The sequence below is a fragment of the Rhinopithecus bieti genome, unplaced genomic scaffold (assembly GCF_001698545.2).
Source record: "Rhinopithecus bieti isolate Rb0 unplaced genomic scaffold, ASM169854v2 scaffold_9996, whole genome shotgun sequence".
Lineage (NCBI taxonomy): Eukaryota > Metazoa > Chordata > Mammalia > Primates > Cercopithecidae > Rhinopithecus > Rhinopithecus bieti.
Window position 1 is genome coordinate 5476241 of NW_016806973.1, and position 24651 is coordinate 5500891.

The window sequence follows — 24651 nt, forward strand, 5'->3', positions numbered from 1 at the left end:
CACACCTAACTCAAGATGGTGTCAGGAAAGCACAAACAATGAACTGGATTTTCATGCCCCACCATCCTATAGTGAGCCTCATACCTCACAGTACCAGGAAGACCACACAGAGAGCCAGGAATTCTACCCTTTCCCTGCAGAAACAAAGCATATCCTCCCTCCCTGCTGGGGTGGTTTTAGAGAAGACTTAGAGGACAGTCAATATTTTCAACATCACTTAGCAGTTATGAGGCCACTCCCACCATAGTGTCAGTGGACATCATGCTTACAGGTGGGACATCCAGCAATAAGGAGAAGCCTGTCCCCTCACAGGCCTGTATAGAGAGTGATTAGGAAACAGACACAACATAGCACCTTCTCTTGACAAAGCAGAGTAATGTCAGAGAAAACCAAAAAAATTTAAATAAGAGCCAGGCGCTAATAAAATAATATTTGTATATCTAGGCTTCAACCAAGAAACATTCATCATACAAAGAACCAGAAATCAGACAAAGAACCATAAATGTTCAATAATTATGGGAAAAGACAATCAACTGATGGCAACATCAAAATGGCAAAGATGAGGCCAGGAGTGTTGGCTCACACCCTGTAATCCCAGCACTTTGGGAGGCTGAGGCAGGCAGATCGCTTGAGCCCAAGAGTTTGAGACCAGCCCAGGCAACATGATAAAACCCTGTCTCTACAAAAAAAAAAAAAATTAGCTGGGCAAGGTGACATCCACCTGTGTTCCAAGCGACTAGAAAAACTAACGTGGGAGGATCTCTTGAGCCTAAGAGGCAGAGGTTGCAGTGAGTCCAGATTGCACCACTGCACTCCAGCCTGGGTAACAGAGCAAGTCTCTATCTCAAAGGAAAAGACAAAAATGTTAGGTATCTGGCAAAGACTTTAAAGTAGCCATGATAAATTTGCTTCAGTGAGCAATTACACATATGCTTGAAACAAATGAGAAATTAGAAAGCCTCAGCAAAGAAATAGAAGCTATAAAGTGAAACCAAATCAAAATTTTAGACCTAAAAATACAGTAATTGAAATGAAAACTCAGTGTATGGGTGGAACAGCAAAAAAATGGAGAAGATAGAAAAGAGAATCAGTGAATCATAAAACAGAACAACAAAAATTACTCAATGTGAGCAACAGAGAATGAATAGATTGGTGGTGGGTCCTGGGAAATAGCCTCAGGGATCTGTGAGATTACAACAAATGATCTAACATTCATGTCATCAGAGTGTCAGATAGAGGGGAGAAAGGGTATGAAGCTTAAAAAACTAGAGAAAATAATGGCTGAAATGTTAATAAATTTTGCAAATGGCATGAGACTACAGATTCAAGAAGTTGAATTCCCAAACATGATAAATCCAAAGATGTCCGTATGAAGACACATAATCCATAAACTTCTGAAAACTAAATACAAATCCTGAAAGCATCCAGAAATCAATATTGTCTTATGAAGGCAAAACAATTAGAATGAAAGTAGATTTTTTTACATGTCATTGAAGCCCGAAAGAAGCTACAAATATTTTTTTAGGTGCTGAAAGGAAGGAACTCTCATCTGAGAATCTTGTACCCAGGAAGATATCCTTTGGGAATAAAGGGGAAATCAAAACATTATTGGATAAAGGAAAACAGAGAATTAATCACAAGTGAATCTACCTGGAAATTATGGCCAAAGAAGCTTTCTGAAAAAAAGAAAATGATAAAAGAAGGAGCATATGAATATCAAGAAGGAAAAAAGGACACAGGAAGCAAAAATATGAGTGAATACAATAGACTTTCCTACTCATTTTGAGTTTCCTAAATTATATTTGACAATTCTAGCAAAAATTATAAGACAGATGTAAGGGGAAAATGAAAGAAACAAATGAGAAAACATTTTTTATAAATGCATTGACAGAAGTTAACAAGACCGGGAAGATCTCAAGTTGTCTAATATCCTTTCTGTGGTCACATGACTTGACGTTAACTGGGAAGATGATTTGTCAAGATACATAAAAATATGAAACTCATTTATCCTTCAATTCAGCATTTCTGTTTCTAGGAATCTAAATTACATACGTATGTGTAGATAAGATACCTTTACAAAGAGACCCACTGAAACACTGAAATAGCAACAAAAATGGCCTTTATATGTTCACTATTAAGAACATGACTGAACACAGTGATAACCCCATATTATGAAATAACTTTCAGGAGATAGACTTGAATGTAAGCCTACATGATATATTTCAGTTCAAGAAAAATGTTTTGTATATTTTTATTTAAGGCATACACACACACACACACAAATACATATATGCATAACTATGTATGTAAAAATGTACATACATATAAATCTATACAAGAAGTTTACACGAACCCCAAACAATTTGGGAATGAATAGGAATAGTGGAATTTGGGCAGGAATAAAGGGGAACTGTACATTTTGCTATATGCAATTTTATGTTGTTTGAATTTTTCATAACAAGTTATGTATTACTTATGAATTAAATACATATATTTTAAATTATAAAGTCTCTGAGCATGAGGTCATGATTCTTCACTCTTCTGTGCTGTGGGTTCATGAATGTTATCAGGGGACCCATGACAGGGTATAAGTCAAATAAGTTTCATTCCTTCCTGCTAAGTTAAAACTATTTTGCAAAAGGTGTCATTTTATTTTTAATTATATTTTGAAGTACTGTTTCACTTCAGACAGATTTGGGGTCGCATAGGTTGCAAAAATACATCACCAGGTAGCATGGAATAGTCACTTTGCAAAGATAGAATGTCTAGATTATTTATTGAAGTTGTGTGTGTTTGTATGTAACGTATCTTACAAGATTATCAATATTTATTTGTTTATTTTGAGTCTTATTGGAGTTGGACAATGTCAACATAACGAACATACTACTGAGCTTTTAGTATTTCCCTGATCATTGAGCAAACTACAATATAAAAGCTAGACTACTTTTTGTGTGAGGCTCTTCTTGCTAACAATATGACATCAAAGCCGAACGTGCTTAACTCTGTCCATCCTAAAAATTTGTCAAATAGGATAGATCTTGTTATTAAGAAGATTTCAAGATGATAGTTGTACTAAAACCCTTAACTGTGCCAATTCAAATGAATTATGTTAAAAAAATACTAAATTATTGTATTGAAAAGTTAAATAATTTAAATACAATTAATGAGAACTTGCTACTATGTCCCTTGGAAATGTTCAAGTATTTTTCTGTCTTTTAAGTTTGGAATAAAACTAGGAATTATGTCTCTTATAAATGACATCCATCCATGTATGAATTGGCTCACATTTCTTCTAATAAATATTTGAAGAACAGGTATGAAATAATTTAGAAATGCATCTTTTGTCTTTCAGTATGAATTCAAATGAAACAGATGGTTTCTCAGCTCCTAGTTTTTGTTTGCTATATCCTGGCTCGCACAATCAAAGAAAAAATTCATTTTTTCTGAGTTGTTTTTGGAAATCTCACAGGACTTTGAAATCTTTAAATGCTTCAAATCTTCAGTTTCTTTGTTAACAAAATTGTGCTAGAAAAGAAAAAATCTTGTTGAATTTACAAATGGAGCATCTGTGATGTTTCATGAGAGATCTGGCTTTCCTGCTTTTTTTAAAGAAAGAAGCAGCAGGTCCTTGCAAAGACGACTAATTGAACTTCCACATTTATCTGTATTTCCTCTGAAACCCCATTAAAACAAGGAAATAAACGGAATAAAGAATAAAAGTGTCATTAACACACAGGAGGATGAAAGTATTGGGGAAAAAACAGCAACAGATGAGTGATAACATATTTTGGAAACTTAAAAATGAATGCAGTTGTGAAAACTGACTTAAACAGAGATAGTGGAAACCTAAGTCAATGTTGGGGAATTCAAAAGGGAGAGAATAATTAATATTTTCAAATTTTTAGGAATGTAAGGCACCTGGGACTTCAGAAAGTAGAGGCCAAAAGAGATCTAAAAGGAGTATAATTTATTTAAGCTTTGTAGGAAAAGTGGACCCTCTCTTCCTGATTTCCTTCCCATGCACTCAGGTTAGAGACTGCCCTTTTTACATTTTGAACTCAGAAGGAAGCAAGAGGTCAGAAGATGCTGGAGAGGCACTTTCAAGAGCTTTAGGCATAGGGGTTCCAGGCACAACTGGTACCTGTCATGAGGCATCATACCAAGAAAATCGGAATGACAGGACCCCTTGCTGGCCCTAAAATGCTGAAAGGCAAACTTAAACTTTTTCCACTGAGCAGTAGACAAGAATACAGATGATAGATATAGATAGATATAGAGATAGATTATACATGTAGATACAGGTATAGATAATATGGTGGTCCAGAGGTTCTCCAAATGCCAGAATCTATAGATCTTTTCTCTTAGGCAAGTTAGTTTCCATATATATATAATATATAATATATGATACATATATAAATATAATATTAATATATAATATATATAATACATATATTTTATATATACACATATGTACATATATACACACATGTATTTTTCATATACATATATGTATATATACACACACACACATATATATACACACATTGTTTTTTCCTGTTGTATGACATTTATATCTGTCTTAGATATATAGATATATATGTATCTGGAAAACTAACTTGCCTAAGAGAAAAGATCTACATTCTGGCACTTGGAGAACCTCTGAGCAGCCACATTACTATCCTACAGTTAAGACCATTACTCAATGAGCCATCTGCTACTAACTGAGCTCCAGGTAGTTTTTAGTGCCTCATTCTTAAATATATTTAAAATTTTATGAAATATATAACATAATTATTACCTATATTTGTGTGTTTATATATGTGTGTATATATATGTTATATATAACAAAAAGTTATAAAACAACTATAATAAACTAGCAAGCTTAATCATGAACAAGAATTATGCATTTATAACATGTAAACACTGAATATTAATTTAACCACAAATGTTTATATAATTCATGAATGTCACTTAAGAGTTCACACAGTTCTCACTTTGGGAGGCTGAGGCGGGAAGATCACGAGGTCAGGAGATGGAGACCATCCTGGCCAACATGGTGAAACCCCATCTCTACTAAAAATACAAAAATTAACTGGACATGTTGGCACATGCCTGTAATCCCAGCTACTCGGGAGACTGAGGCAGGAGAATCGCTTGAACAAGGGAGGCAGAGGTTGCAGTGAACCAAGATCACACCACTGCACTCCAGCCTGATGAGAGAGCAAGACTCCATCTCAAAAAAAAAAAAAAAAAAAAAAAGTTCACACGATTCTATAAAACATATGAAAACAGTTGTACTTTTGCCCTGCCCATCCTTACCCCAGTTCTGGCTTGTCAGAGAAGTAACCTTTGTTTAGCTATTTGTCTACCACTCACATTCACATACTTAAGTTGCTGTAATATCATGCTTGAATTTTAAAATATTTGAAATTGTCTATTAATTCTCATAAAGGAAAAACAAGAGTTGATTTCCCTGATATGATACTCCATGTACATTTAACTTTCTACCACTGACTTTGGGAACCCACTACTTTTATAGCAAGCTGTAAGCAAGCCTTCTCTTTGTCCAAGTGAAAGATATTCTCATCTCTCCAAATTATCAGCTGCATAAACAACCCTGGAAAATGGCTCAGACAAAAGAATGATCAGAGCTTTGTGGTCTTGGTATGCAAGCTAGAGGAGTTATAGGAGCACAAGAGGATCAAGGAGAAATATATCTCCCAGTCCAGATCGAGGGTCTGCTATTGACTAGCTGTGATTTGGGTTAAGTCTCTTTACTTCTAAAAGGCTCATTTCTTCTTAGATACATGGCAGTGGCAATACTAATTACCTTGAGTCTGAAATAATGTATTAAAATACATTAAATAAAGCACCCAGCATAGTGCCAGATATACAATAGGCACTAAAGTTATTATTTTTACCTTTTAAGAAAAGTATACATTCTGTTTTTTTCCAGAATCCATAAACCAATACCATATGGACTCTCAAGTTAACATGTCTCAGTCTCAATTTTTTCACTTGTAAAATGAAAATGGTAATATCTTTACCACAGAAAAATGGAATCACATCATAGGCAGTTAAATATGATATACTTTCTTACTTTACTAATATTACTAACAAACCCAAATTTTCTACTCATAGTACAGAAGCATTCTTGCATTAAAAATCAAATCATGGGAAGAAAATTTATGTTAAAGATGCTATGCACAGCAACTTGACAAAGATCATGATATAATTTTAATTTTTATTTAAGCTAAATAGAGTGTGAAATTTGTGAAAATAACTAAAGTTTACTTGTATGATAATAGGTATTTTTTGACATTGACAGCCATTAATTTTTAAATAAGAAAGCAAACTTTTTTTGACAGTTGCTTTTTTAAGTGCTATTTATTCAAGGGAAATCAATTTACAATGCTGTAAAATAAATGTCATCAGAAGAATTTGGCATACATGTAATTATGTATGTTTTTCTGAAGTGGTCCATAGCTTCATAAAGAAACCATCAACAATACTGTGATTGCGTTGGTGATGGATTGTTGAGTTAATGATGGTCTCTACGATCCGATGACAATTAAACTCCAGAAGTAGGTTACAGAAGCTGATTCTAATCTCCCTTCTAGTGCTCCAGCAATCTAATCTCTCCTAAGAGTGATTTACTCCTTACAAAATCATTCATAATGATATACCAAATCATTCAAATATATCAAATTGCTGGGGATACCCTTATATTTTCTATAGTTTAACTACATTTCTCTGATTTCTTTTGGAAGAACTATTTATGCAGGTTTTATAAAAATTATTTATACATGTTTTACTTTAAATTTAATAACTGATATGTGCATGCAATGTATAATTTCTTATATTATAAGAAATACAAAATTTAAGATGTCATATTAATTACAGAACTCATTTTAATGAAAATGCTTCAATGCTTTTGAGAGGCAGTATACTTAAAGGTTAAAAGCAAGAAATCTAGAACTAGAACCCCAGGGCTGCAAATTCAGCTGTAACAATTTTTGCTGTGTAAATGTCAGGTGAGTTACTTAACCTCTATGTTTCCTCATCTTTAAAACAGGGTAATATCATTTACCTATTCTTGGAAATTTGTAGTGCCGAGTAAATGAGTTAACATTTATAAAGTGCTTAAAATACTGTCTACTGCACAGTAAACATTGTCTAATAGATGTGTTATCTAATATGATATTACAGATAATATAGATTAAAACTGATTAAATTGCTAATTGAGTTCATTGTTTTTATGACACTAAACAGAAACATTAGGATCTAATAAAAATACTCATTTATATACAAAGTCTGTAATAGAGTCAGCAAACATGTTTTAATTCAACTAGTGGTTGAGATAGACACATTAAACAATGCTTGTTCAAAAATGTGCAATAATTGAATTTTAATGAGGTCAATTGTTTGTCACAGATTATTATCAGCTTTTTAAACATTACTGTTTCACAAAGTACTAATGTTAAAAGTCTTTCCCAAGACTTCTTAAAGGAAAAGAAGAAACACCATATCCTGTTATGTATCTTGTCTCAGAAAGAGAACTTAGTGTCCCTCTTACACAAGTAAACATTCATTGCCAAAACAGTAGAATGTGATTAATTGCCTCTTGATTTAGTTTTCTTTTGATGTGGTCAAGACATATCTTTATACATAGTGTTTTGATAAAGAAATTCAGTATCATACCCACCAAGTTGACACATGTTTTTCAATATGCTGTGAAAGGAGCAATTGTGTTGTACCTTAAACAAAAAGAAAGAAAAGTCGATGAATAGATTTTTTTCAGGATATGATTTATGACAGAAGTCCTACAAGCTGTGTTTTTCTTTGCCAAATAATTCCTTTCAAGTGCTATTTTTTTAGAATTATGTAATGTCTCTTTTTTTATGCCAGAAGAATAGCCAGGATATGAATTTGACATCACATGCATGGTGAGAGCGTGGAAAAGATTCTGAGAATGCTATTTACTTCCAAACAAAAGGTCACAGAATTAATTTTGCAAGTCAGCGTTTGAAATTGGCTGTCTGAGAGCCTTGGATATATGGAAAATTAATGTGTGTACCTTCAAAATGTATGTGTGCATACACTTCTAATAAGCCCTTTCACAAGGCAAAGAACATTGTGTCTACCTAATTTTACAATTGCCTTTTTAAGAGAGAACTTTGTAAATTTACGCAATCATACTTAACCTAGCTGAGCCAGGAGAAAAATCCCTTTTGAATATTGAACTCTATGAATTATTCTAGTGTGTTATGGACTCTGACTCGAATGAATTAGCAGGTTATCCTCCTAAGACTCTTAAAAATTCAGCAGCTTCACTGTCTGTCCATTTATGTGTCCCAAATTATGTTAATTGAAACTAGCTCACCAAGCATAATCTCTATAGAATATACATCATTCTAACTTTATGTCTATGGTCTACATAAAAGTGTCAGCTTGAAGAATGTGGTTGTATTTAGTAGACCTGCGGGCTGTTTTTTGTTAAAGCTTAAACAGTTCTTTTTTCTTCCTTTCTTCTTTCTTTTTCCGTCCTTCCTCCTTCTTCTTTCTTTCCTCCCTCCTTTCTTTCTTTTTTCTTCTTTCTTTCTTTTTCTTTCTTTCTCTCTCTCCCTCCCTCCCTCCTTCCCTTCCTCCCTTCCTTCCTTTTCCTTCCTCCCTTCCTTCCTGCCTGCCTTCCTTTCCTTTTTTTTTTTTTTGTTAAGAGACAAGGTCTTGCTCTGTCACCCCGGCTAGAGTTCAGCAGTGTGATCCTAGCTCACTGCAGCCTCAACCTCCTGGGCTCAAGTCATACTCTTGCCTCAGCTTCCTGAGTAGCCAGGATTACAGGTGCACATGCCACACCTGGCTAATTTAATATATATATATATTTTTGTAGAGATGGAGTATTTTTATGTTGCCCAGGATGATCTCAAACTACTGGGTTCAAGCGAACCTCCTGTCTTAGCCTCCCAAAGCTCTGGAATTACAGGCGTAAGACACCACACCTGGCTAAATAGTTCTTAATATGTAATTTAATTTAGTCATCTTTGTGCCCACACTATAGAATTTGGGGGATGAGTAAATGAAGGGGTCTAGGAGTGGTTGAATATACTAATAATCACTAATAACCACTGTTTGTTGAGTGTTTGCTATGGCTTAAGCACTTGTCTAAGCACTTATGTGTGTTAACTCATGTACTGCTCATAGCAACTCTCTGGAGTAGGTACTATTGTTATCTTCGTTTTAAAGATGAGAAAACTGCAAAATAGGGGATTTGAAGTAATCTGCCTAGGGTCAGGAAGTTTAAGTAAACTAATCCACCTAGGGTGCTCATGAATACAATGAATTTCAATGGGAATATTCTCAATACAAGAGGCTTGCTGAAGAGTTCTCAGAAAAGAACTTCATTTGAACAAACTTGAGTGGATCCCACCAGCTCTTTCTCAGGTCTAGGAACTACAAAAACTACCCTGAAGAGATCGGGGTAGAATGCTTTTCCAGCAAAAAGTATTCAAAGGTGATGAATTTTCTGGAATATCAACATACTAATTCTCTCTGGAAGTTGGAGGAGAGCCTTTCCAACGAGCAGAATACTGGTATACAGCATCTAGGTTATCCTTCGTGTGAAGCCAAATCAGAAGTTTATTTGATGAGCATAGAATCAGATCATGAATATTCTAAAGGGCTATTTCCTGACCCTAATGATTCCCTTATCCCACACCAGGGAACGTGAGGCTGAACTTTTTAAGTCCTCCAGATTCACTTTGCTAAATACACTGCTGGATGTTCACTGACAACGTCAGGGTCGTTAGAATGATAACTGAAAGTTACATATGATTGCTCCTCTCCACGCTGCTTTTCCACGTTTAGAACTCCAGTGCCTCTCGAGTATTGCATGTGATTTGCAAGAAAAGATATCTTTTGACGTTTGGCATTAATTTTATAGGATCCAGTCTCAAATTTCTCTTTGGAGGGTGTTGTCTTGGAATACAGACATTTTCTAGATATCCACAGCCCTTCTACCTGAACAAATAAACGCATAGATATATAAATATGACAGAATGTTTATATTTAGGTTGGTGCAAAAGTAATTGCTGTATTGCCAGCACTTTTCATGGCAAAACCCATGATTACTTTTGCACCAACCTAAGATATGAAGCTATCCAACCCCCAGTCCACCAAAGCCAGATTTGTGTATAAGGGCTATTTTATAGTAAGTAAGATACATAAGTTGGAGAAATTTTTACTTAAATCTGAGTTAGTCATTACCAAAGCAACATTGTTTCTCCTGTACAATAGAGTATTAATGTGATGTCATAAATTTCCTTTAAAAAAATTACTTTCACTTTCAGATTAACATTAACACTTTCCTGTCCAATGGATCTCAAGAATTTTCCCATGGATGTACAAACATGTATAATGCAACTGGAAAGCTGTAAGTATGAACCACTTACTTTTTAAAATACTTTTACAATATAGTAGATACAAACTTTGAATGCCTAAGATGGCTAATTTATTTTGTAATCATTTTGGTCACATATTTACTGAATAGGCATATAACCTTTCACCAGGTGCTGAAAATAATGACACCTACCAATACATGCACTCTACGCTATGAGAAAGAAACAAATCGAGGATCTAGAAATAACAGATTTTTAAAGCTTGAAATTTAGATACATGTTTCCATACACATCATCAGAAGTGAAAAGGATGGCAATCATTAAAAACAAACTATCACTTATTTATTGGGAGCCTCTTATCAACCAAGTATCTATATATATTTTTCTTATACTGACAACAAAGATATTGTTATCCCTGTGTTTTCAAATGTGAAAATGGTCATGTTGAATGATTGAATATTCGGCTCCAATTCACAAAGGTGACAATGACAAACTGCCTCCAAACTTATGCTGCTTCCGATAACCAATGTTTATTATTTTAATGTCACTCTGCTGGGTATGTTATGTATGTTATCTCAGAAGACTAAATTTCTCACACTTTCTCACAGATTTATTTAAACTTTCAGGTATTCCTCTAAATTTCTTCTTTCAAAGTAGACCCATATGCCTCACTGATTAATGTTAATACAGGTGAAATTTTCACATCCTACTCTTTCTCTGATCTATATAATCAGACCTAAATTAATTGTTTACAGTGTTTAATCTCATATAAAAATTAAGCAATATGCAATATTTTCTCTTATGACAGTATGTTATACGAGGGGGAATAAAAGGACTGTTTGACACATTCCTTGAGGAAAATTTGAAGGCCGATCCTCAGACTCCAGGTGTCAAAGACAAGGCTTGTAGTGTGATGGAGTTGTCACTAGATGGCGGACCAACTTTGTGGGGCAACGTGACTATCGCCCTCCCTCTCCCATTTGGTTTTACTTAAGAAGTGGAAATATGAATTTCTCTGATAACTCTTCCCCAGAAAATTTAAATTGATTATTTTTATAAGTAGTTCTTAAATAATTATCACACATATGGATAAAGTACTCACGTAAATGAGAGGAAATAAAATAAATTAAAATTTGGGGAGCCACTCAGCAATCAATCTATGTGGGGAGAAGCAGCGGAGTCGATTTTGAAATTGAAGAAGGGCAATTTGAGGACAGGCTGATTGTATATCTTCGTTGAAAAATTAAGTACATTTAGGGCACAGAGTTTAACAAATGTGCACGACCCTCTAAGTGGCACCCTAATTACTAAGTCCGGGGGCGGGGCGTGGATATTAATCAATAGGTGTGAGGAATGGTTCAACACATAAGGGGCAAGAAAATTGTTTGGTCCTTGCTGTACCTCTTAAAGATTATTTTAGTTAAATGAACCAAGATTATTTAAGAAGTTTTCATAATTTTCCAGCAAAAAGAACAGAAAGTAGGATAAAGCACACTTATGTGGAAGGTAGAAACAGGAGAGGTTGATTCACAGTGGATGTGAAGTCACTGACTTCCTGTGTGTCCGAGCGAAAAAGCTTAGACAAATGGGATCAGTTTAGAAGCACTGAGGAAGAAAGGGAACAGGGGATGAGAAACAAATGTTGATGGGACAATTGATAAAATCCATCTTAATATGTTTGAGATCTGGGAAATTTAGGTCTAAAGCCAAAGAGGGAGTGAAAAGTGAAGATCAACTATTAAAAGCCATATACAGAGTGGTTCAAGGAATCAGATGAAATAGCTGAAGAGGAGAATGTAGAAGAAAACAAAACATGAACAAGAACAGACCCTTAAGAAATGCGTGCATTTAGAAGTTGTTGGAAAAAATTCCAGACAAAGGCAAGGATGGCAGATTAAAATCAACACTGTTCAACCTCAGAAGAGAAAGGACTGTGAAGGAGTTCTGTGTAACAAAATCAAATGCTGCAAAGAAAGTTTTGTAAGGTGCTTGAAAAAAGCAACTGTTACTGTTAGCAAAGACAAATGTGATTAGACTAATGATGGTCAAAGCTGGAATCTAAAAAGGTTTTGTTTTTTTTTTAGGTGAGTGATGAGGAAGTGGGAGCAGTGAGTGAAATCTCTTATTCCACGAATGTTACTTATTAAAGAAAGATGAGAAAAAGTACAGTGCCTGAGGGTTGGTTAGATCACTGGGCTCCTGTTTTGAGTAAGGAAAGCTTACTGGTGCTATTTTGCAGGGCACAAAAGCTGACATAGTAAGACCTCTCATGTGTCTGCCTTTCTCAGAACATTTCTCAACATAAGAAAAGAGAGTCTCTTTTCTTTTCCCCTTTGTTTCTTAATTCCTCTATAAGAAATACGAGTGGGTTGTTCAAGGGGTTAATATTTCAGTCATTAAGTACTTCCTGCTCTTATTAGGAATTAATTTTAATTTAGCTCACCATAGAGACTTTGTTTATTAAACTCCCACAGCAGATGCTAATGTCAGTCAAAGTAGAACCTTCTGAAGACATTTTTTTCTTAAAACTTTTTTAGGACAATTACATATATATACACACACACACATATAATATATAATACATACATATATATTAAGAAATACCTACATTTCTGCGTACATATGCATATACGTGTATATATATATTCATACATATGAATCTACATATATGTGTGTATATATATGTTTTAAGAAAATTTATATCTATCTTTTCTTTCTCTTTAAATAGTGGCTAAAATGTCAAGATAAAAGATTGTAAATCAGTGGAACCCACTGGAAAGTAGGCAAAAAATGTTTAAACTACTGGAAAGCAAGAGCTGTAAGAATCCCAGGGTCCACTTTTCAATGAAATCTGACTGCAAAAAGGGAGAAAAGAAAATGTTCAATAATATTAAGACATGGGAAGCAGGCAAAAAGGAAACAAATTTAAAAGCAAACACTTTAATGGCTTGTAATGGTACAACTTCCTTAAATTCAGTAAAAGTTCAATAAGTATATGTCAATGGTCAAGACTGTTCCAAGTGGCCTGGGAAATATTCTTTCATTTAGGCATCAATTGAAAAATATTTACCAAATACCTAATATATTCCACATATTATGTTGGGTGGTATAACAACAAATGAAGCAAAAAAGTCTCTGCTTTCAAGAATTTCGGAGCCTACCTGAAATATAATGATATAAATTATATTTATGCCAATATAATAATTCAATTAAAGGTAATAAGCAAATGTTAATGGTATACTGTTAAAACAGAGGAGAAAGTGAATAAGAGAAGAACAAAATTAGCAATGAATAACTAACTTAGAAAAGACTATCTTGTCTAAACTATCAATGGTCTTATGCCTTCAAAAGTACATATTTACGACTTATAATTGAAACCATAGATGATACAGAATTCCTAGTTAGAGGAAAAGAAATTACTGGGGAAGAGGCTTATGCAAGGAAAATCAATCCAGGCTAAGAAAGACTTACATTAGAAATTAGATGAAAAAAACGTATGAGTTTAAGGATAATACAAAGAACAAAAATAGAATAAAAGGGTTAAATTCACTTAGAAAAAAAAAGAAGAGGATCTCAAGCTGGATGGTTAATAAATACCAAGACCAACAATATGTGACAACTAGAAACCTTTCCTAAGAGGTACCACGCCAAAAAAGACCTTACATTAGAATTATGAAAAAAAAAAGTAATGAGTTAAGGATAATATCAAAGAACAAAATAGAATAAAAAGGGTTAAATTCACTTAGGGAAAAAAAGAAGATTTCAAGCATGATGTTAATAAATACAAGCATCCCCAAAACCTATGTTGACAACTGCACAGGGACACTTTCTACAGAGTACGGACGCAAAAAAAAAAATAATATTTAGTAAAGAAAAATTTAAAAATGTATATGTGAGATAAATGTACCCTTTGAAAAGTCCCAGAATAATTTTAATCAGAAAAAAATTAATGTCAGAAAAAAATTATGAGGCACAAGATACTTGAGTAGCAATGTGGTAAAAAATCAATATATCAGATGGACTCACGCCTTTAATCCCAGCATTTGGGAGGCCAAGGCAAGGTGGATCACTTGAGGTTCAGGTATTTGGACCAGCCTAGCCAAATATGGTGGAACCCATCCTCTACTAAAAATACAAAACTTTAGCCAGGCATGGGGGCCCACTGGCCTGTAATCCCAGCTACTCAGGTGGCTGAGGCTGGAGAATCGCTTGAACCCAGGAAGGCAGAGGTTGCAGAGTGAGAGTCTTTCTAAAAAAAAAAATAAAAAAAAAAAAAAAAAAAAAAAAAAAAAAAAAAAATTGATATATAATTAGGAAAATATAAGTATTTAACTATATAACTTATAAATATATTAAGCAAAAGCAGGATGAACTGCATAAAAAACAAATAAATCAACAATTTACTGGATTATACAAGCACAGTATATTTGAACAAATCATAGAGAGAATTCTTACTGTTTCTTCGTTTAATTTTGTTTTTACCATATGGAAACATCTACAAAAATTGATTATGTTATACACCACCGAGGAAGTTTCAGTAACCTCTTATGAATCAACATGTTATAAAATTAGAAACCAATAACAATATAGAATTACTGTAAGTTACTACAAGTTCCCATACATTAGTATATATTAATATATACTTGCATAACTGGAATAAAAAACATGTACTAAATGACTATTTGTTTAAAGGTGAAAATTAAGAAAAACTTGATGTTGTTACAATGAAAGCACAATATATCAAAATTTCTAGATACAACTAAGCCAGATTTTTTTTAGTAGAAATGATTTCACTAAGCATTCTATTCAAAAGAACAAAAGACACAACAGAGTATCCAAAGAATCACAAAACCCCTAAAACTGGTGCTTTGAAAATCTCAGAATCTAGACACGTCCCTGGAGAAATAATTTAAATTAAAAAATTAGATTGATTGAATATAAAACATACAGAATGAAGAAATAGAAACAATCATAGTATGCCAGGTTAAAAGTAATGAAAGAAAATCCTGATCTATTCTATCTTTTTCAGTCATAGTTATGGAAAGGAAACTCAGACAAAACCTTTATTTGAAAACAAGAAGGAAGCCCAGGGGAAAAACATCCACGTAAATAGCTAACTTTGTTATAAATTAATGAGAATTTCCAAGAGCAGAGATAATAATGATGGGAACAACAGAAAACATTTTGAAAACCTGTTCAAATATTTGCTATATAAAAAGAATTATGCATAAAGATGGTTTCCTCAAGTTTCCTCTCAATCAGGAGAACTGAATATTGCTATGTCTATATTAATCTGAAAAAAAGAAGGCGATTCATGGAAAAAGTGGGTCCAAGCTGATGTCTGTTTAACCATGCTGTGTTTTTTGTGAAAATATATGTTCCATTAAAAATTTACTTTGGGCTATGGGAAATTTTAGGATAGAGCTTGAATTAAGAATGTTTGTGCAAATATAGAGACATAACCTTAGAAATACTGCTTATTGAGACACGAATAAGCATGGAGACATGAAAATCAATGAGCTTTCTGGAGATAGCACAGAAAATGACAACCAAAAGAGAGCCAGAGAAAGACAGCATCATCAAGTTTCAGAAAAATTGGGGATAGAGGAAGAAGAGAAACAGAGAAAGACAATAAGGAACTCTGTGATATTTTAACAATATGTTTCCTAGAGGCTATTTGGAAAATATGATTAATCTAGTTTATTCATGGAGGGTAGAGTCATTAAAGGTAAAAAAAAAATAGAAAATCAACATTTTGTCTTCTTCAATATTTAGGTGTAAAAATGTATTTGCTGCAACACAAGTGGTATTTATCATAGTGTTTCACTCTGCTGCCATTTAAAATAAAAATAAAATAACTACACTAAAGTTGAATCTTTACCGTTACAGTAATTTAGAAAGCTAACCCATCACTGAGAATTCCACTAAAGTCAAAGGAAAGAATGTGTCCCCGTTTATATGTTCCAAGTTCAGATGTTTCCCTTATCAAATTATAAAGGCCTCTCTGGGAATGTGCTTATTCCTCAAATCACAACAGAGTTTCATGTAACTGCTTGTATAACAGTCAGAAGTTCAACATACTATTTATTCCTCTGATCTAGAACATACTTAATTCAACTTCATTCTGGGATAAATATTATAAATGTTTGCTTTTGGTATGAAGGAAATGTGTTACGTTCATTTATTTCTCTCTCTTTTAATACTCATTTTCGATCTCAAGGTCAGTAAGAAGACATAGGCCAGTTCCCATGACAATATGCATCTCCAAAATTTACATTTTATTCTCAAAATTCATATTTTATTAGGAGAAACCTAAGAAAATAACAATAAAAATATCAACCCATATATGCCACACAGAGAATTCTGCAATGAAGACTTTTCACTAACTGCTTTAAATTTGAGCCTCAATTTTTATGTTCAGTTCTTGATTGTAATAAATGAAACCAAGGAAAGTTCCTAGTGAAGATAAACTACTAAAGTGATCACTAACTTTCCTTCTCAGGATTAGATTGCATTAGTTTACTGATAACTTATCAGATGCCATTACCTGAATTATTTTAACCTGTATGAAGTGCTAGCAACATGGGGTAATTTTCAACAGATACGTTTTCATTTATATCACAAATACATTTTTACATAAATGCAATTATAAATTATTTTATTTGACACAAAACAAATAACTAATATAGAAGAGAAGGGGGCACAACTGACTATATTAAGACCTAGACTATATCCCTAAGGAATGTTTGGTGGAAGTTGGTGTACAGGACTAGAGGCAGGAAAAAAACTCAAGACTTAATTTTCTGTTTTTCATTTACATTAAAAGGAAAAGTCCTAACTGTTTTTTTTTATTTGCCAGTTGGAAAAAAAAAAAAAAAAAAAAGCCATGAAGAATTTTTTTAATCATGTGAAAATATTGGATAATAGTTTCCTAGAATCAGAGTAACAATTAAGAGCCATTGATGACACATGATTCATAAACTATTACTATTTCCCTAAAAGGTCTAATTCTGTAGTTCATATCTAAAGAGGAGTATATTGCACTGCAGCCCAGGCAACAAGAGTGAAATTCCATCTCAAAAAAAAAAGAGGAATGTAGACAATAAAAGTGGAAAACCTCACCAATGCGTAAAAGTTAAAAAAAAATTATTTAGATTTGAAAAGAAAATATAAGAAAATAACTCAGTGAAGAAGTACTGCTTGCCAAAAAGAACAGCCTAAATCTCTAAAATTACAGAGTAATTTTAAGGGTCAACTTGAAAAAAAAAAAAAACACTAGCAAAAGCTTTCAGAAACTTGAAATATACTTTAATAGGATTGTTGGATAGAAATATCTAAAGATAGAATACACTTTAATGGGGTTTTGGGATAGAAAATTCTAAAGAGAGATGAGAGGTTTTTATGATTTTAATTTCTCAGATTCATTTAAAAACATGTTTGACATTACTCAGATCACTTACTCTGGAATTTATGCTAAATTACCTAAGGCAAAAGATAAGATTTGGTGATGATTTTTCACAATTATTTTATAATAGTCTCTACTGTCATCCAAGCTCTTTCATAATTTAAAAGTTTGGGTACTGTTCAAAATAATATTATGTTTTTTGTTTGCCTAGTGAGAAATACAGATGGTTCTTGTTTTCTGAGTATTTGTTGCTTAAACCTCTGCAGTTACAGTGTTAGCTAGAAAACAGAAGTCCTCCCAAGACAAAACTATACACCAATGAACTCACTACTTATAAAATAAATCCCCACTTAAACATTAAATATTCCATCCTATGCAACACCAATGGCCATTCTCTTCTAATCTGTCCACATCTTTCTAGGTTGAATTTTTACTGATCATCAGGTATTCTAAGCATATTGACCACAGTCAATCATATGGTCAAATTATGCTTCGAGAAGTTAAGTGACTTTCCCAAGGTCACACAACTGTGAAGTGGACAGAGAAAACAATATGATTTAATAGCTCACAAACTTTTCATACAACCATCGGTCATTTAAAAATCTATATGATGATTTCCAAATACTTATATATTGTAACTGTGGTATTCTTAAATTATCTCTGCAAGTTAAACATACCCAGTAATTTCATTTGTTTTCTCATGTGAAAAGACTTTAGAGTTCCCTCCTTTGCCTATTTCCTTTCTCCTAGACGTCTTTCCATGTACTAAAATTGGCCTAAATCGAGACTGCAGAGTAGTGCTTCCCACTGGTGACAGTGCCAATCATTCTGTTACTATTGCAGTTTCAGATCACACATACATTAGAGATAGCTGCAAAACACTCTTAACTCAGAACACATCTACAGACAGGTGAGTACTACAACTAAGTTCTATGTCCCCCATTCCATGTTTACTAAATTGGGTCCCTTGGATAAATACAAAGTATTTTACCTTTTTTTCTAGTTAAAGATCATCTTACTAGGTTTAGTACATAATTCTACTTTGATGATCCATGTCTCTACTGGTTAATCACCCAGAGAATTGAACAATATATCATTACACACTCCCAGAAGGACAGGACTGAAAGTCTTGCAACAGTGCACTAGAGGTATTTGTCTTGATTTATTACTACTGAAAAAATCAACAACTGCTTTTTCAATCAGCTATGAACTACTTAAATTGATATCAATTTCAACATTTTGAAATCCTTGTTTATAAGAAAAACATTAGAATTCATCAGATAGCTTGCTGAGAACACTGTAGTATCCCTTAATATTCTAGCATAGTTGGTAATTAGAGTATAATATGATATAAATGTAGCATGGCTTTTCCTTTATGACCCCAATTCTGGCTCCTACTGACCACAGCTTCCTGCTCTACCTGCTCCCAGATGTAATCTTAACTACTCTAGAATTGTATGGATTTGGTGTTAAGCTCCTTTAATTCACAGAATCTACCTGTTAATAAACTTGAAAATATTCTCAACATTAATCTCTTAGCAGCTTTGCAAAATTCTTTATCACCCCTCTGAGATTCCATTCAGCATCAGCAATCTCATCTGCAAACATATCCATGCTCTGGAATTTTATTTTCCTTCAGAGAGAAGATATAGATAAAACGTTTATCTTTCTCTTGTCCTCCTCAAGCAGTGTTCCTATTCCCTCCTATTCTTATGGAACCCAGGGATCCCTTTCATGTTTGCATTTTCAACTTCAATATAGATACAATTAAATGTATCGCCTGAATACATCAAGAAAATATTTATTGTTATATTTGGTTTCAGTATTCTGTTTGGCTTATCATTTACCACCTTTACTTCACTTTTGTATACTTTTTCAGACAAGTTGCTAACAAAGGTGTTTGATATCAAATGAAATGCTTGTTTATTTATTTCAACATTGTGCTTTTGTGGTTATTAACGATGTGGTTACCATAATCCTTATGTCAAATAAAACTGTGCTCTTCTCTCTGCCTAAAATGTGTTTCCGGAAGACACCAGGCCATTTCTGATACTCTTTTCTTAAGTTAGCTCTCTTCTCCCCAGTTGCTTCCTATCCCATTAAATTACAAATTTAGTTCAAAATACATATCACCATCTGAAGTGATTATTTTATTTCTGATAACATTTTTATTGCCCACCCCACCACCACCCACTACATGCAAGTTCCATGTAGACGGGAAAATGCCTCTCATCCCTCACTTATTATCACTAGAAATTCTAGCAAAAATTAAGACAGTGATCTCTTTGTTTCTCTTAATGACAGTCAATAATATGGTCATATTTTTTACAATGCAGCTAATATAGCTCACTTGTAGCCATATTTCACCCAAAGATCCATTCAAGAAAACATCAGGTTGGTTATTCAGAATGACTCCTCTCGTCTCTTACATAACTGCAAAGACGATTGAAGGCTAATTCATTGTGTTTACCCAGGTTATACTTTCAACTCATGTCATGATACCACAAGGTCTTCCGCACACTGTGCATCCATCATCTATTTCCTCCCCCAAAATGTCACCAGTCTTTTCTTCTTTTAGCTTTTGATTGTGGTAAAATCCATACCTTAGTCTGTATTTTGCTTCTGTGACACACCACCACAAGTTAGGTCATTTTTAATGGATACAAATGTATTGGCTCACAGTTCTGGAGGCTGGAAAATTCTAAATAAAGTTACCTGCCTTTATGTTTCAAAATATGAAAGTAACCCATTTCCATCAATGGATGAGTAGAGAAACAAAATATTATATACATACAATGGAATATTATTCAAACTTAAAAAGGAAGAAAATCCTGACATATACTATAACATAGATAAACTTTGAGAACTTTCTTAAGTGAAATAAGCCAGTCACACAAAGACAAATACTGTATGAATCTACTTATATATGAATTTAGAGCAGCTAAAGTCATATAAGCAAAATGTAGAATGGTGGTTCTCAGTGGAAAGAGGAAGTGGAGAATGGAGAGTTGTTTAATGAATCTAGAGTTTCAGTTTTGCAAGATGAAATAGTTTGGGAGATTGCTGGTACAACATTGTGAAGATACCAAATACGACTGAACTGAATGCTTAAAACGGTGGATGGTACATTTTATGTTTGTATATGGCTATACTTTGAACATGACAAGACCTCCATCTCTACAAAAAATTTATAAACCCAAAAAAGTAGCTGGGCATGGTGACACCTGCCTGTAGTCCCAGCTACTTGGGAGGATCACTTTTGCCCAGGAGTTCGATGCTGCAGTGAGCTATGATTGCTTCACTGTACTCCAGCCTGGACAACAGAGTGAGACCTTATCTCTTAAAAAAATATAAATACATCAAAGATAAAAAAAAAAAAACCCAAGACCAGTCAAGGCATTACTGCCTTACTATTCTCTATTCAAAACATTACACAACTTTCAGATACTGCTAAAGTGGTTTGGCTCACAGTGTCGGTTATGATTTGGGGCCTATTTGGTGAATTGATTGTTTCACAAATTTGAGCAGATCTGAACCTCCAATATCCTGGGAGGCAGACACAGAAAGTTTTCTCACGATCTGAAGTTTATTCCAAAAAGGTATTCAGGCAAGACCCTCTTATAACCTCTCCTAGAGTGGAATCCAATCAACCACGATGCCTTCCCTCATTAAAATGGGCTCAGGGTCAGGTCATTTTCAGATTTTAATTGAAATTTCTCAGAAAAATTTAAACTTTGTGCATTCAAAGTGTGGTAATTCTGTGAAGTTTTGAGAAATAGGAACAAAGTTATTGTTGTGTTTGTCATTTAAGAAGAGCAATTGGGGTCACAAATTATATATCCACACTTTTCCCAAGAGAGAGGGGGAAACCTTAAGTCTGTGATATATGTTAAAATGTCTTATAAGACAATGGTTATAGGTCAGCTGTACCAGAAGTTTTAGAGAAAATGTAATTACTAAGAAGATACATAATTTACCGGACCAATAATTTAAATGAAACCACATGTAACGGCCTGATTTATGATAAGAGTATTCAAATGAAATGCACAAATTATAAATAAAAATGTTTTAGTTAAATACATTTTGACATAGCAGTTGTTCCTTGTCAGGTCAATAAGATGTACTTGAGCAATATTTCTCCTAGCAATAGTCAGCATGTGCCAAGAGTGAGCATTTTCTTCCTTCTGCTTTTTGAATTCCAGCTGCTAATTAAGAACATAAGCATTGGCAAACTGGGTCAAACTAGAAATCTCTCTCTGTCTCCACCCTAACGCTGCCTAAGTTTTGAGATAGCCAGACCAAATATGATTCTGATTTGCTTTTAAAATGAAATGTGAATCTAAAATTTATTAGTAAATCTTTAAACTCATTTTCAACTTAAGTGTATTCACAGCCCACATTCTCCCTTCGAATAAGTGCTTCTTTTATATATTTACCCACTGTGCAAAGTTTTGTGTAACCTCTTTTCTCGTGTGTAGCCTTTTAAGCTATTTTTTAAACCACTAAAGATTTTATGATTTTAAAAAGTGATAATGTAATAAATTTGAATGATTTCTTCAAAATTGGTATGTTTGTGCTAGGAAATTTTAATACAAACTAAGAAACAAACCAAAATGAATGCATTAGTAGCCTCTACTCACAATCCTCCTTTCTAGCCTTAGCTACTTTGTTTGCCTCATTACCAGTTACCTTTTACTTTCTCTTCCTTACTTTCTCTCCCTCTCTCTCTGTCATACATATACATTTGTGTTTGTCTCTATGAATACATATGTGTATATATACATATACTATATGAATGATTATAAACCCAAAAGATATTTCAAACAAAATACAGTAAATTTAAAAGCATTTTTGTACCAAACTCATATTAACATTGCCGGTTTATGTCAGATTTAAGGTTTTTTACCTAATCTCATGGACATAAAATTGTATTTTATTGTATTTACATCTCTTTTAGTTTCAGCTTTTTTTCCTACATACTTAGTAACTATTGCTGTTTCTTCTGTAACTTGCCTGTTTAAACCATTAATATAGAATTATCTTTTCATTTCTATAATATTATATTATATTATATTGTATCATATTTGTTGCATGTTATTTTCCATATGTTAGTTCACATTTTAACTTTACATACCTTTCACAGTAAAGTTTTATTTATTTATTTTATTTTTTTTTGAGACGGAGGCCGAGTCTTGGATCTGCTCCCAGGCTGGAGTGCAGTGGCCGCTCTCAGCTCACTGCAAGCTCCGCCTCCCGGGTTCACGCCATTCTCCTGTCTCAGCCTCCCGAGTAGCTGGGACTACAGGCGCCGCCTCGTCGCCCGCAGTTTTTTGTATTTTTTTAGTAGGAGACAGAGGTTTCACCGTAGTTAGCCAGGATGGTCTCGATCTCCTGACCTCGTGATCCGCCGTCTCGGCCTCCCAAAGTGCTGGATTACAGGCTTGAGCACCGCGCGGCTCACAGTAAAGTTTTAAATATACGTATAGTTAAATTTGTTTTTCTTAATAAGTTATGCTTTGTACATGCCAATGTTACAAAATATTATCACGTATTTTAATCCAGAACTTGTATAGCACAAATTATGTTTGTATTTTAAATAAAATTAGATTTTATTTTGCATCACTCCTTTTCTAGAATTTTTTCTCATCATCTTTTATTAAAATTTTGCCATGTTAATTTAAAGCATCATTTTTTTAATGATATTGATTCTTCCTATCCATTAGCATGATATGTTTTTCCATTTGTTTGTGTTTTCTCTGATTTTTTTAAGGAGTGTTATGTAATTCTCATTGTAGAGATCTTTCTTTCACATGCCTGGTTATTCCTAGGTATTTTATTATTTTATTATTTCGTGCCAATTGTAAATTGAATTGCCTTTCTGATTTGGCTCTCAGTTTGGCTGTTGCTGGTGTGTAGGAATGATAGTGATTTTTGTGCATTGATTTTGTATCCTGAAACTTTGCTGAAGTTGTTTATCAGCTGGAGGAGCTTTCGAGCCAAGACTATGGGGTTTTCTAGATATAAAATCACGTCATCTACAAACAGAGGTAGTTTGACATCCTCTCTTCCTATTTGGATATCCTTTATATCTTTCTCTTGCCTGATCACTCTAGCTAGGACTTTCAATACTATGTTGAATAAAATTGGTGATAGAGGACATTCTCGTCTTGTGCCAGTTTTCAAGGGGAATGCTTCCAGCTTTTGACTATTCAGTATGTTGGCTGCATGTTTGTCAGAGATAGTTCCTACGACTTTGAGGTATTTTCCTTCAATACCTAGTTTATTGAGAGTTTTTAACATGAAGCAGTGTTGAATTTTATCGAAAGCTTTCTCTGAATCTATTGAGATAATCATTTGGTTTTTGTCTTTTGTTCTATTTACATAATGAATCACATTTATTGATTTGTATATGTTGAACCAACGTTGCATCCTGAGAATGAAGCCTACTTGATCATGGTGTATTAGCTTTTTGATGTGCTGCTGTATTCAGTTTGAAATTATTCTGTTGAGAATATTTGCACCGACGTTCATCAAGGATATTGGCCTGAGGTTTTCTTTTTTGTGTGTGTCCTTGCCAGGATTTGGTATCAAGATGATTCTGGTCTCATATAATAAGTTGGGGAGGAGTCCCTCCTCCTCAGTTTTTTGGAATAGCTTCTGTAAAAATGGTACCAGCTCTTCTTTGTACATCTGGTAAAATTCAGAACTACGATTCTGTGAATCCATCAGCTCCCGGGCATTTTTTTTTTTTTTTTTTTTTTTTTTTTTTTTGGTTGGTAGGCTATTTATTACTGATTCAATTTTGGAGGTTGTTATTGGTCTGTTTAGGGAATCAATTTCTTCTTGGCTTAG

At 33.8% G+C, this 24651-nt stretch overlaps 1 protein-coding gene across 3 annotated transcripts in view; it reads left to right on the forward strand.

The window, feature by feature from the left end:
* Positions 1-24651, forward strand: part of GLRA3 (glycine receptor alpha 3) — a 172585-nt gene that overhangs the window by 98290 nt on the left and 49644 nt on the right. For all 3 annotated transcript variants that reach the window (XM_017879147.1, XM_017879148.1, XM_017879149.1), the window contains one exon: positions 10347-10429. In XM_017879147.1, the coding sequence (XP_017734636.1) occupies positions 10347-10429 (83 nt within the window). The remainder of the gene's footprint in view (positions 1-10346; positions 10430-24651) is intronic.